At 40.5% G+C, this 12,910-nt stretch overlaps 1 protein-coding gene across 2 annotated transcripts in view; it reads right to left on the bottom strand.

The window, feature by feature from the left end:
* The window catches only part of RSBN1L (round spermatid basic protein 1 like), a 49,199-nt gene that overhangs the window by 9,130 nt on the left and 27,159 nt on the right, over positions 1-12,910 (bottom strand). For both annotated transcript variants that reach the window (XM_068167419.1, XM_068167426.1), the window contains 2 exons: positions 771-908; positions 432-574 (listed from right to left, as the gene is read on the bottom strand). In XM_068167419.1, the coding sequence (XP_068023520.1) occupies positions 432-574; positions 771-908 (281 nt within the window). The remainder of the gene's footprint in view (positions 1-431; positions 575-770; positions 909-12,910) is intronic.

Below are 12,910 nucleotides of genomic sequence, written 5' to 3'. Positions count from 1 at the left end.
ACAACATTCCAGTTCTGCAGAGAACATCACTACTCTTAAGCTGGTTAGAAGTGCTGGCTTTTAGATAAAAGAGAAGCCCTTGTGTCTTTGGGTTCTTTAAACATCTGCTTACATTTAAGAATAGAGGTATTAATTCCAGTCTCCTGGCAAAAAACATCAGCAGTTGTATGTCTGTTCACATTTCCCTGCAGTTTTCATCTTAGATTCCTACTAGAGCTCCAAAAAGGACTTAGGTGGCTACCTGGTACATCATTTTAAAAAACTAACTAGATAAATACATATCCTTACAAAACAAGGCAACTTCAAAGTATATTTTGAGATTGAGATGTACAGAAATTTTTATACTAAGATATAGTAACAGGTTTGAGATAAAATCAGTTTGTAGGGAAAGAAAATAACCAGATATTTATGCCGCAAAAAATTCAACATACCTCTTCCTTTTGAAAGGTGACTTTGGCATGTCAGCCACAGGGATCATCTGTTCTCCTGGCCGTACCCACATAATGGGGCCATCATCACTGTCTTTACGACTCTCTAATTTTAAACTAGAAAGTGTCCCCCATGGCAGTGTACACTATGGGAAATACAAGGCACAAGTTTTAAGCAAGTTACTTTAAAAGCTTTTTAAAAGCAGCCTCTCTCTGTGACAATGAAAACATGTATTATGCCACCCAATTATCTACACAAGTATCACATATTCTCACTTCACTGTAATAGTACTAAACAGCACATCATCCCCCCTTTCCCAACCCATTCCCTTCTGTCCTTACTTTTAAGAAGGGCGATTCTTCCAACATATCAAGGAATTCAGGGAAGTAATCCCCCACTTCCTCATCAACTGCTCCAACCAGGCTGATCTGTCTCATTGGGCCAGCTCTATACGTACCATGAGAGTATGTTCTTTTTACCTACAAGTAGAATATGACAGCAGAAGTTATACCAATTACATACCTTTAATCTCTGTGCTTATTTTCTGATTGCTATTAGTCCTAAGGTTTCGGTTAAGATTACTACCAAGTCAATTACTATGAACTCATCACCAAAGACAGAAGTTCTTGTTAAGAGACACTTGACAACTTGTGTTTCATTTATGTTAAAGTCTGAAAAAAAGTCTGAGTAGCTATTCACTGCCTTTCAAGAAAATACCATTTCAAAGTAGTAACTGTGAAAAACCATTTATGTTCTGCTCAGTAACTAGTAAATAAGGTTTCTCACCTGGATAATTCAAGTCTAGTTTAGTTTATACCTTTTCCTGTAACAATCAGGCAGAACACTAAGTTACAACTAATTAAACTCTCAAACATTTCCTCTGTTAATCATCCTCTGCAGTATGGCCTTTGTGTGAGCACACTGACTGGAACTAACAATCACAGCAAAGAGAAAGCTCTTAGTACAGAAAGAGAGAGCATGAGTTACTTCATTTCAGCTGTGCTAACACATCTTGTGCTCCCTTAAAACTTTAAGGACTGTAACATTCATAAAATCACATAACAATGTTTTTCTGTTTAAGTTCAAAGTAAGATTCTTATTTCAATAATCTGACTTGTCATGTACAGCAACAAAATCCTTAGGCATGAGATTGATGAGGATCACTTTCCCCTTAAACTTCCAATCTCGGGCTGAAAGACACTGTGTATTAATAGATGAAAGATGACAAGGACAGGAAGCTCACTTGTCATTACTGGCTTACTGGATTTCAAAGTATCCTAATCCTACTGTCTGAAGGCACAGATACTGATAAATCTGTTACTCACAGATTACTGATAAACCTAACATGCAAAAGTATGCTTCTTCCACAGGCACAAGAAACTCAGTATTCCATCATTCCAGGCCAGGATGTTAATTTAAACTGCTTCTTTCATCCACACCCCCTGCTCCTTCTGCTACCAATATCATTTTCCCAAGTAACAAGTGATAGAATAAGAAATGGCCTTGATTTGTGCTGGGGCAGGGTGAGATTTTTGAGTGTTTAGTTGCAACATAATCCTTAAGGTGGATCAATTAAGAAATGTCTCCTGTGTTTCCAAAAAGATCATGTCACTGAAAGCTAAAACTGAAAGATCAACTCAACTTCTCTAAACATTATTTGTCTATCTCAATTCACTCCTCCTGATCAATTATGTCCCCCTCATTTACCAGGCAGAATAAATTCCTTTTCAAAATACAACTTGGAAGAGGTGAAATAACAGCAACAAAAATTGCTAAGATAACATCAGAGTTACCCATGATGAGCAATTTCTTCTGGGACCATGATCAGGTCATATAATTGCAAATACAAAGAACGAAATGTCTAACAGTTGAACTCTCAGCATCTTACGGTACCTTGCTCACTCATTGCTAACCATAAGAGCCATGGGAGACAAGAGGAAAAGCAAGGAAATGCATAGGTGCAGGCAAAGATAGTTTAATGAGTGAAAAGGAAAACACACCAAATGGTGTTTTTCATCACTCACTACCTCCACCAAGGAATGTCTGTCCAGCCAGTCTCCAAGCAATAGCTATCTTTCAGACCAACACCCACACACAGACTCTTTTGTGGCTTTTTTTATTGCTGAGCACAAAGTTATCCCTACAGTCAGTTTGGGTCAGCTGTTCCGGCCATCTCCCCTTTCAACTTCTTATCCACCCCACTCTGCTCACCACAGGGTCCAAAATGGGGAAAATTGAGAAAGCATTAATACCATGCAAGTGCTCTCAGCAACAGCCAACACACTGGTGTGTTATCAACAGTTTTAGTCACAAATGCAAAACACAGTCCCATAATAGGCTGCTATGAAGAAAATTTACTCTAACTCATCCAGAACCAGTATAAACAAAATAAATCCACGCTGGTGATGAAAGATCTGCATTCTTTTCCTTCTTTCTATGCTAGCATTAGGTCTTCTAATGGTGGACAAGGAGCCAGCTTAGAGAATCAATCTGATTTTAATTCACAAATTATCTGGATAATTTCTTTCAGAAAATTACGCAAATAAGAACTAAGTAAAGACGTAGGCTATCATAAAGACTAAGCCCAGGCCATAAAAAACATGAGAGAATCTCAAGAAGGAGGAGGCAGCTGTTGCCAGTGGAAAACAACTCTCATCTCATTTCTTCTATGGATTGGGTTGCAGCATCCTAAACTCCAGCACCAAGTCAGGGGTTGCTATTTAAATGACTCTGTCTTAGATTAGGCTAAAGAAGTAGCCAACAACTGCATTAAAAGGTAAGGTCATACATAGAAGTAAAACCTAGGTAGCAAACAAATTTAGTTTTCCCTCACTCCAAAACTGGACAACTACTATCTAATAGTGTGAAGACACCAAAAAAAATCTTCCATGGATGCTTGGCCAAAACCAGAATGAATCCTTCTAAAGACAACAACAAAAAAATCTATTACACATTAGGTAACAGCAATATTTTCTTTCTACTGTCAGGATCCTTTACTTCATTTATCCATATGAAGCAAAAGAGCTTCAACACAATGCTGATGTACCAAAACCAGTACTTCATCAAATGCTATACAGGAAACCACACACTGACCACAAATCAAGTATTACACACCCTTCATCAGGTAATATTCCCAAATGTAATTTACAGCTGTGTGGCTATGCTGTCCCAATGTTACAAATGTGCACAAATAAAGAGCTAACAATCTAAATCCAGAATCAAAGAAGGTATCAGTGATAAACAGTTTTTCTAACATGGTCAATGGGATCAGAATTAATTCACATACACCCCAAAACTGCCAACTATATGCAGTCTAATACAACAGACAAGCAACACAGATAAAACATTAACCAAATCAATGCAACATAGCCTAACCTCTTTCTTCTCAAGTGGTTTACTTTTCAAGTATGTCACCTAAACACACAAAAGGAGACTGTCATTCTCTCGCACCAAGGTAATGGAAAATTATGACAGTAAACCAACCACTGAATTCAAAATAAGTAAAACTTGAGAATTATCTGTTTCTGTGACTAGTATGGCATGAAATGACATTTTTGTGTAACTTAACTTGCTCAGTTTTAACTAAGGTATTCTAAAAAGCTAAAACAATACTTTGGCATAAACATTTTGTTGTCTAAAAGAATCTAAAGACCAAGTCTGAATACATATACACACAAGTCTGAATATGTATATATACAAAATACTAACAAAAACATATTTGACCATTAACATCTGACAAATAGGGAACATTTTAGTCACTTATGTTAAAGGTGTCTCCATTTTCTGTTTGAAAGGCATGAACTGGAAGGAACAGTCCAGAAAAAACAAGCATTTCAAGAGATCTATTTAAAATAATGCACAGTGGGGTTTTGGCATGGTTTTGGATATTTTTTGGGGTAGGGTGGGTTTTTTGTTGGTGCTGGTGGGGCTTTGTTCATTGGTTTGGGGTTGTTTTTGTTTTGCTGGGTTTTTTTGTATGAGTTGTTTTGTTTCTCAGGTTTTTGGTTGCTTGGTTTTGTTTGCTTGTTTTCCCAGTTGAAATCCCAACATTTTCCTGCAAGAATTTTAAAGGTTTACATTTCTTTCAGTTTTAAAACCAGGTATTCTGGAAAAAGCACTCCTCACAGAACAAGGAAACAGAAACTTCAAACCCACTGAATATAATCTCAAGAAATCCACAAGGAAAACCCCACCAAAGACCAACAAAAACATTACACTGACATTAAAGATGAAATGCCTTAGGAATTACTCATGAGCTTGAAATTCAGTAATTTAAAGGCCATGTTGAACTGGGGCCTCTGGGAGAAAAGGACATAGGGAGATGCACATCACACTAGGCTTGCAAAATCCTCGGAAGCACTTTCAGTCATCTGATGTTACTAAAGAGGCATGTCCCACCTCTCTCTTCCGTGCCATGCTTCCCCAGTACCACAACCAACCAGGTTGTTTAGCCAACTGTATCAGCAAACTGATCTGTACAAAAACTAACCCTACAGAAAACCAAATCATTTTCAGACAGATGTGTGGTCACATAACTTCAGGTGTTGGTGTGTGAGACAGAGGGATGAGAGAATGGGGTGACTCTGACTCTTCTGGTTGCTGCAGAGTCTTTGGCCAGTCAAGATGATAGGGAAACTTCATGTGCTCTCAGGAACTATTGTGAAGTTTGTGTCATGTGGAAAGTCTTTGCAGTCACTTTCTGATCTTTATTAGAATAAACCAAACCAGGTTGGAAGAGACCTTCAAGATCATCGTGTCCAACCCATCAACCAATCCAACCCACCCAAACAGCTAACCCATGGCACCAAGCACCCCATCAAGTCTCCTTCTGAACACCTTCAATGACGGCGACTCCACCACCTCCCCGGGCAACCCATTCCATAGCGCAATCACTCTTTCTGTATAGAACTTCTTCCTAACATCCAACCTGAACCTCCCCTGGTGCAGCCTGAGACTGTGTCCTCTTGTTCTGGTACTGGGTGCCTGGGACAGGAGACCATCATCAGCCTGTCTACAACCTCCCTTCAGGTAGTTGTAGAGAGTGATAAGGTCACCCCTGAGTCTCCTCTTCTCCAGGCTAAGCAGCCCCAGCTCCCTCAGCCTCTCCTCATAGGGCTCGTGTTCCAAACCCCTCACTAACTTTGTTGCTCTTCTCTGGACTCGTTCCAGCAAGTCAACATCCTTCCTAAACTGAGGGGCCCAGAACTGGACACAGTACTCAAGGTGTGGCCTAACCAGTGCAGTGTACAGGGGCAGAATGACCTCCCTGCTCCTGCTGGCCACACTGTCCTTGATGCAGGCCAGGATGCCATTGGCCCTCTTGGCTGCCTGGGCACACTGCAGGCTCATGTTCAGCCTACCATCAACCAGCACCCCCAGGTCCCTCTCTGCCTGGCTGCTCTCTAGCCACTCTGACCCCAGCCTGTAGCACTGCATGGGGTTGTTGTGGCCAATGTGCAGAACCCGGCACTTGGATGTGTTAAATCTCATGCCGTTGGATTCTGCCCATCTGTCCAGCCTGTCGAGGTCTCTCTGCAGAGCCTCTCTACCCTCCAGCAGATCAACTCTGGCCCCCAGCTTGGTGTCGTCAGCAAATTTACTGATGATGGACTCAATGCCCTCATCCAGATCATCAATAAAGATGTTAAAGAGCACAGGGATGTTAAAGAGCACAGGGCCACAAAAATATGCTTGGTGATCAGTGGGTTTCCATTTCATAACACAAGAGCACAAGCAATTCACTCACATGTGTGCATCTTAGAACTGAAAGTATCCAGCTTCATGCTCACTGTTACTCCTAAAACTCTAGTCATGAAGAGGCAATGTAGCATTATTTGGTGCACAAAAGCTTTTCTGTTCCTTGCCCACTTTTTTCAATCCTTAAATGCTTATGTAGATTTTCAGTTCCAAATGGGAACCAATCCTGAAGCATCAGAATCTCACTGAACATATATTAATAAAAATTGCTCCAAGTTTAAAAATACTTGTGAATCTACTTGGCTACTTTCTACCTTTAGGAGGGATATTATTTCATAGTATTTTTTTTTCCTCAAGTCAAGATTTTTGTATCAGAATAAGATGCTTCAACAGTTCCAAAATTACTCAAAGGTGGACCAGTATCACTGAAGCTTTAACTTGAACAAAGACGCTATTTCCCAATTGGAAGCTTCTGGAAATGTATTCCCAAGACTTTACTGTGGTATAGTTCCCTCTATGACCTATCAGCACTGTAGTTAGATTATCATTTCACTTTTCACCTTGCGGCTGAGACCCTCAAATAATACGATGGACAGACACATTTTTCAAAACAAAATGACCTATTATTCTGAACTGCAGTGGCAGAGAAACAGTGAAGCAGTCAATCAATAAAGACTCTTTTTAAAAACAGTAATTTAAGAATAGCACTAATTAGATAGCTTTGTGGCAAATTACCTTATGAAAGCAAATGTAGCTGTTACTCTCTTCCAACTCAGGAAGATCTATGACATGGCTCAATCACAGATCCTTTCCCAGCCACCAGTATAAACCTCTAGGGTTTTGTTAATACAGAATACGTGACCAAAAGGAGTAACACACTACTGCTATTTCATATGTACTGGTTGCAATTGTCAAGCAAACACAACAGGTAACTGCTTTCTAAGTAGAGAAAAGTAAGAGCCCATGTTGAAGATTTCTAATGCCATTCCATGTGAAGTGGTTCTTTGGTCAATGGTATTCAATAAGTGCAAACTTCTTTCAGCGTGGAAGGCATCATCTGTCTGAAAAGTCCCACATAGTCTTGAGTGGGAAAAAAAAAAAGGACAAAAAAAAAAAAAAAAGGTCCAAAAAGAGACAAGAAAAAAAAGGACAAAAAAAGGGACGAAAAAAAGGACAAAAAAAAGGACGAAAAAAATAAAAGAGAAAAAAAAAAGAAGACAGCAATGCATATGCTTTAACAGAGATAAAATTACATCATCATCCATAAGAAAAAAGAGAGAGGGGAGGCTGTACTTGGGGGAACCTGTGTAATGGGAAACAGTTGCTAAAACGCATCAGAACTTTTCATAAGCAACCAAACACCCAAAAAGCTTAAAAGCAAGAAGAGAATCCTATTGTAAGCAAAATTCTACTGACAGCCACTGAAAGGCAAGTGAAGAGACACAACAGTTGCAATATAAAGAATTCTTTTCAAAACACAGTAAAAATAAAAAGATCACACAATATATGGAAACCCACATAGTGCCAAATCCTTCTTTTCAAGAAAATGAAACACTAACCAATTATTGCAGACTTTTTTGGGGGGTGGTGGTGTGGGAACAAAAAAAACATAAAACCAACCAAACAAGCATGTTTCCAGCAATTCCCCTCAAAAACTAGAAGAATATTTTCAAGCAGGACTTCACAAATTAGAAAAGGAGTAAACACTTGGACTTGTTAAATGCCATCATACTGGACTCTGCCCATCTGTCCAACCTGTCAAGGCCTCTCTGTAGAGCTCTCCTACCCTCCAACAAATCAACACCTGCCCCCAGCTTGGTGTCATGTGCAAATCTACTGATGATAGACTCAATACCCTCTTCCAGATCATCCTCTTTAGCCTGGTTGGGTGGTCTATAACAGACTCCAACCAGGAAGTTTGCACTGTTGGCCTTCCCTCTAATTCTCACGCACAGGCACTCAACTTGATCATCCTTGATCTCTAGTTCCATGGCATCTAGAGCCTCCCTGATGTACAGGGCCACCCCTTCATAATTACACTTTACAGTACAGTACAGTTATCACCAAGGTTGGAAGAGACCTCAAAGATCATAGAGTCCAACCTGTCACCACAGACCTCATGACTAGACCATGGCACCAAGTGCCACATCCAATCCCCTCTTGAACACCTCCAGGGATGGTGACTCCACCACCTCCCTGGGCAGCCCATTCCAATGATGAATGACTCTCTTAGTGAAGAACTTTCTCCTCAGCTCCAGCCTAAACTTCCCCTGGCACAGCTTTGAGACTGTGTCCCCTTGTTCTGGTGCTGGGTGCCTGGGAGAAGAGACCAACCCCTACCTGGCCACAACCACCTTTCAGGTAGTTGTAGACAGCAATAAGGTCACCCCTAAGCCTCCTCTATTCCAGGCTAAACAATCCCAGCTCCCTCAGCCTCTCCTCATAGGGCTTGTGCTCCAGGCCTCTCCTCAGTCTTGTTGCCCTTCTCTGGACACGTTCAAGTGTCTCGATGTCCTTCTTAAACTGAGGGGCCCAGAACTGGACACAGTACTCCAGGTGCGGCCTAACCAAAGCAGAGTACAGGGGCACTATGACCTCCCTGCTCCTGCTGGCCACACTATTCCTAATGCAGGCCAGTATGCTATTGGCCCTCCTGGCCACCTGGGCACACTGCTGCCTCATATTTAGGCAGATGTCAACCAGCACCCCCAGGTCCTTCTGTTTGGCAGCTCTCCAGTCACTCTGACCTCAGACTGTAGCTCTGCATGGGGTTCTCGTGGCCAAAGTGCAGCATCCGGCACTTGGACTTGTTGAATGACTTCCCGTTGGATTCTGCCCATCTGTCCAGTCGTTTGAAGTCCCTCTGCAGAGCCCTTCTGCCCTCTAATTGACCAACATCTGCAGATTTGCTGATGACTGACTCAATCCCCTCATCCAGATCATCAATGAAGATGTTAAAGAGCATGGGGCCCAGCACTGATCCCTGGGGGACAGCACTAGTGACTGGCCGCCAGCTGGATGTGGCACCATTGACCACCACTCTCTGGGCCCAGCCCTCCAGCCAGTTCCTAATGCAGCACGGAGTGTTGTGGTCCAAGCCACAAGCTGACAGCTTAGACAGCAGTTTAATGTAGGGGATGGTGTCAAAGGCCTTGCTGAAGTCCAGGTAGACCACATCCACAGGCCTCTCCACTTCCACCAGGCGGGTCACCTGATCATAGAAGGAGATCAGGTTGGAGAGGCAGGATCTGCCCTTCCTAAATCCATGTTGGCTGGACCTGAGCCCTTGGCCGTCCTTCAGGTGCGCAGTTATTGCCGCCAAGATAACCTGCTCCATCACTTTCCCTGGCACTGAGGTCAGGCTGACTGGCCTGTAGTTTCTGGGTTCCTCCATCCAATCCTTCTTGTGGATGGGGACCACATTCTCCCTCGCCTGTCTCTCCTGAAGAGCCTGTAGCCATCAATTACAGGGCTTCAGTCATGTGAGTCATCCCACCACATTTCTGTGATGGCAACTTCATCGTAACTTTCCTGCTGTAAAAAGGCTTACAGCTCTGCTTGTTTGTTACCCATACCGCATGCGTTAGTGTACATGCATGTCAGCTGGGCTGCTGATTTCACCCCTGACTCCAGCTTACCACCCTCAGACTCCTATCTGAGGGGACTGGTTTTAGCCCATTCCCCCTTCAAATCTAGTTTAAAGCCTTGTCAATGAGTCCTGCCAACTCCCTTCCTAGAACCTAATTTGCTAACTCAGTAACAGAGCTAATTACTCAGTAATAAGTTAAATTTGCTGTTGGATTTACAAAACAATCTAGCTCACCAGTTTGAGAATCATCATAGCTTGTTAAAAGAACATGCAGCTTGTTTAGAAAGCAGTAAGTACATTCTCTATCAGCTGCTACAGATGCTAAGTTGGCTCTGACAAATTGTTCAATTGCCTGCTGAGCAGTGTAAAACACAAGTGACTTTCCTGGAACTGAACAGGCTCACTTCAAGCTAGTTTCAATTTCTAGGAAAAAAGTTATTTTTAAGCTGTTTTTAAGACAATACTCTGGTCTTAACCACTACTATAATATGGCAAAAGCTAATAAATGTGAACATGTCAAACCAAACTTTCATTCTATACCAGCACAAGCTTTTTTCAGAGCACCAATACACACTTCAACACTTGCCAAAAAAAACACACCTCATCTTTCATAGAACAGAGGGTGGAAATTATTGAGTAGTAATGAAAGAATCAACTTCAGAAATATATAAACAACACTGACAAAACACTAATACTTTCCAGTTCAGACCTTTTGTTTTGTTTTATGCACTTTTCAGATCTTTTTAAATACTTACATTTGTCAGACTGATGATGTGCTACAATGAGTCATGAAAACAACCAAAGAATCTCATGTACTAAAGTGAGCTTCATTTCAGTTTTTGAGTTAAAATTAGTAAAGCAATACCCAATTTTCTTAAGGCTAAAGAAGGTTGAGACAGACACACAAAGTAGCCTTAATAAAACCTGTTTCCTACTTAAGACGTCAGAAAATGACTCACCTCACTCTCGGGACTATACAAGTGCTAGACATGTCTGAGGCAGCTCAGACAACAGGGAACACAGCAGCACAAAGCTTTTGCAATGTAGGAACAGAAAACTACATTTTAAATTTCACAGAAATATACTGCAACAGCACATTAGAATACCTTTAAAAGATTCACAAAGAACTCAGTGAGACAGGAGAGCATTATCCACCTGCACAAAATGTAACATGTTATGCAATCATTTAGTACCTTTTATAAAGGAAGGGAGAAGGATAAAGCTGAAAAAGTAGTAACTGATACTAATGAATCAGAAATTTAAAAACACACACAAAACTATTTGAAGATTAAAAATCACAAAAATTCACAGCTCTCCAATTCAAAAACATCCTGCCATCCTCATAGAGGATAAGCCCTCTAATACTGCATCCCTGATTAGCAGACTTTCATACTCCTTCCTAGACATCTTTGACATTGGCCTCAGTCAGAACAGTCCACAGTAAGCTAACAAAACCTTTCAACTGTAGCAGATCACCTGAGCATGACAAAGCAAGCTGCCACAGCAAGGCAAAAAAAATAAATTACATGGTAAGGAAAAAATAGAATCAATAGCTAGGCAACCAAGACACTGACTTAAGTCTTCCAGGAAACAGCAATGCTGTGCAGAAGACTATATGAGTAAGCCTGATATACGCCTGCACACGATATTTATAATTTATACACATTACGCCTTCCACACTGTTTTCTGTCAAGCAACCAAACTCTGACAAGTGACAAGATTAACCAAAAACCAAAGAAAACAGAGGATGAGAAGACATCAGAACTAAATCCGCAGGTGAGTAAAATACAGGTTAGAATACAGACTATGAAGTTGACCAGCTGAATGCATTAACAACATAATTTGGCTTCTTTTATCTGCTATATTCTCTGTGTTCCTCCTCCACTTACAGAAAAATGGGAAACCGTGATGTCAACACATAGGACCACAGGACTGATTTAACTATAGATACTATTGATCCCATTGGAATAGTAAATTAATCTATGTTTTCACTATAATAATTCCATTAAACAACACCCAAAAAATGGCCTTTTCTTAACTGTTTCTCCAGGGCAGATACTAGCACATGGCCATGCTTACACGAATACTGGCAAAGACATGAGGCTGAACTTAAAGAATATACTTAAGAAGGACTAATGCAGCTTTTTTTATTTTAATACAAAATTAACTAGGAGAGCAGTTCTGGGTAGCTGCCCACAGCATGTGCTGTGATTTTTACTACTGAAGTAAAGATTCTGTTTAAATACTGGGAGGAGGAGGAAATCAATAAATAAGCACAAATATATTTTACAAAATAATCCATGGCAGCAACACTTCAGTTCTGCATATCCTTGTGGGTAACACACACTTGAAATCTGTCCATAAATGCAACAGTATACTGTGCAAATATTTATATGTAGTCAAAGAAAAAATAAAAAGTATGTTTTTGATGAGAAAAATTACAGCATAACTTACACTTGAACTCTCTATAACTGCCTAAAATGTGAGAAATACAAGACCTAAATTCACAAATAGGGAATTAAACAGGCAATTATGAGCTGAAGATGCTATAATGAAAAACAGGATTAAGTTTCTTCATACATTCTTTCAGAGTATCTATACAGGCTTTACATAATGTTCATTACCAAGGCAGCAATTTAAGAAGGGTTGAATTGTTTTTTCCTGAAAAGGCCTACAACATAAATAATTCATACGCAACAGCAACGTTCCTATTACAGCAAGGTAACAAATAGCAGAGGTGTTGGTTAATCAGAAGCTGTTTTTCAAAGAGTACATAGTCATTTCTTTCAAGAAAATAAAAGAAGAGACTCAAAAGCTTCCTGCCATTTTGCCACAAAACCAAACAACATTCAAAGGAATATAACTAACTGGTGGAAATGCAAAAGGGTAAGGATTGAGGTGGTAGCTACCTTAAACCACTAGGGTGTTCTCTTTTAAGGATGGATGCAGAAGACTAACTACAAAAACAACTAATTAACTGTGCCCTACACAAGCTTCATGTGTAACATTCTTTCAGCGTATCAAAGCATGTCAGTTTTATCAAGAAGTTCATACAGATAAACTACAGAACCCAGACAGCTGCAGCTAAATCATTTTAACTCTCCAAAACTCAGCTAAGATTCAGCTACAGAAACAAATCCAAAGAAACCTACAGACACACATATGCATGCAAACATGTCCTCTCCTCCATAAAAC

The sequence above is a fragment of the Melanerpes formicivorus genome, unplaced genomic scaffold (assembly GCF_026170545.1).
Source record: "Melanerpes formicivorus ecotype bairdi unplaced genomic scaffold, bMelFor1.0.p_v2 SCAF_3, whole genome shotgun sequence".
NCBI lineage: Eukaryota > Metazoa > Chordata > Aves > Piciformes > Picidae > Melanerpes > Melanerpes formicivorus.
Note: the sequence above shows the minus strand (reverse complement) of the source record. Positions and strands in the feature narration are given on the sequence as shown.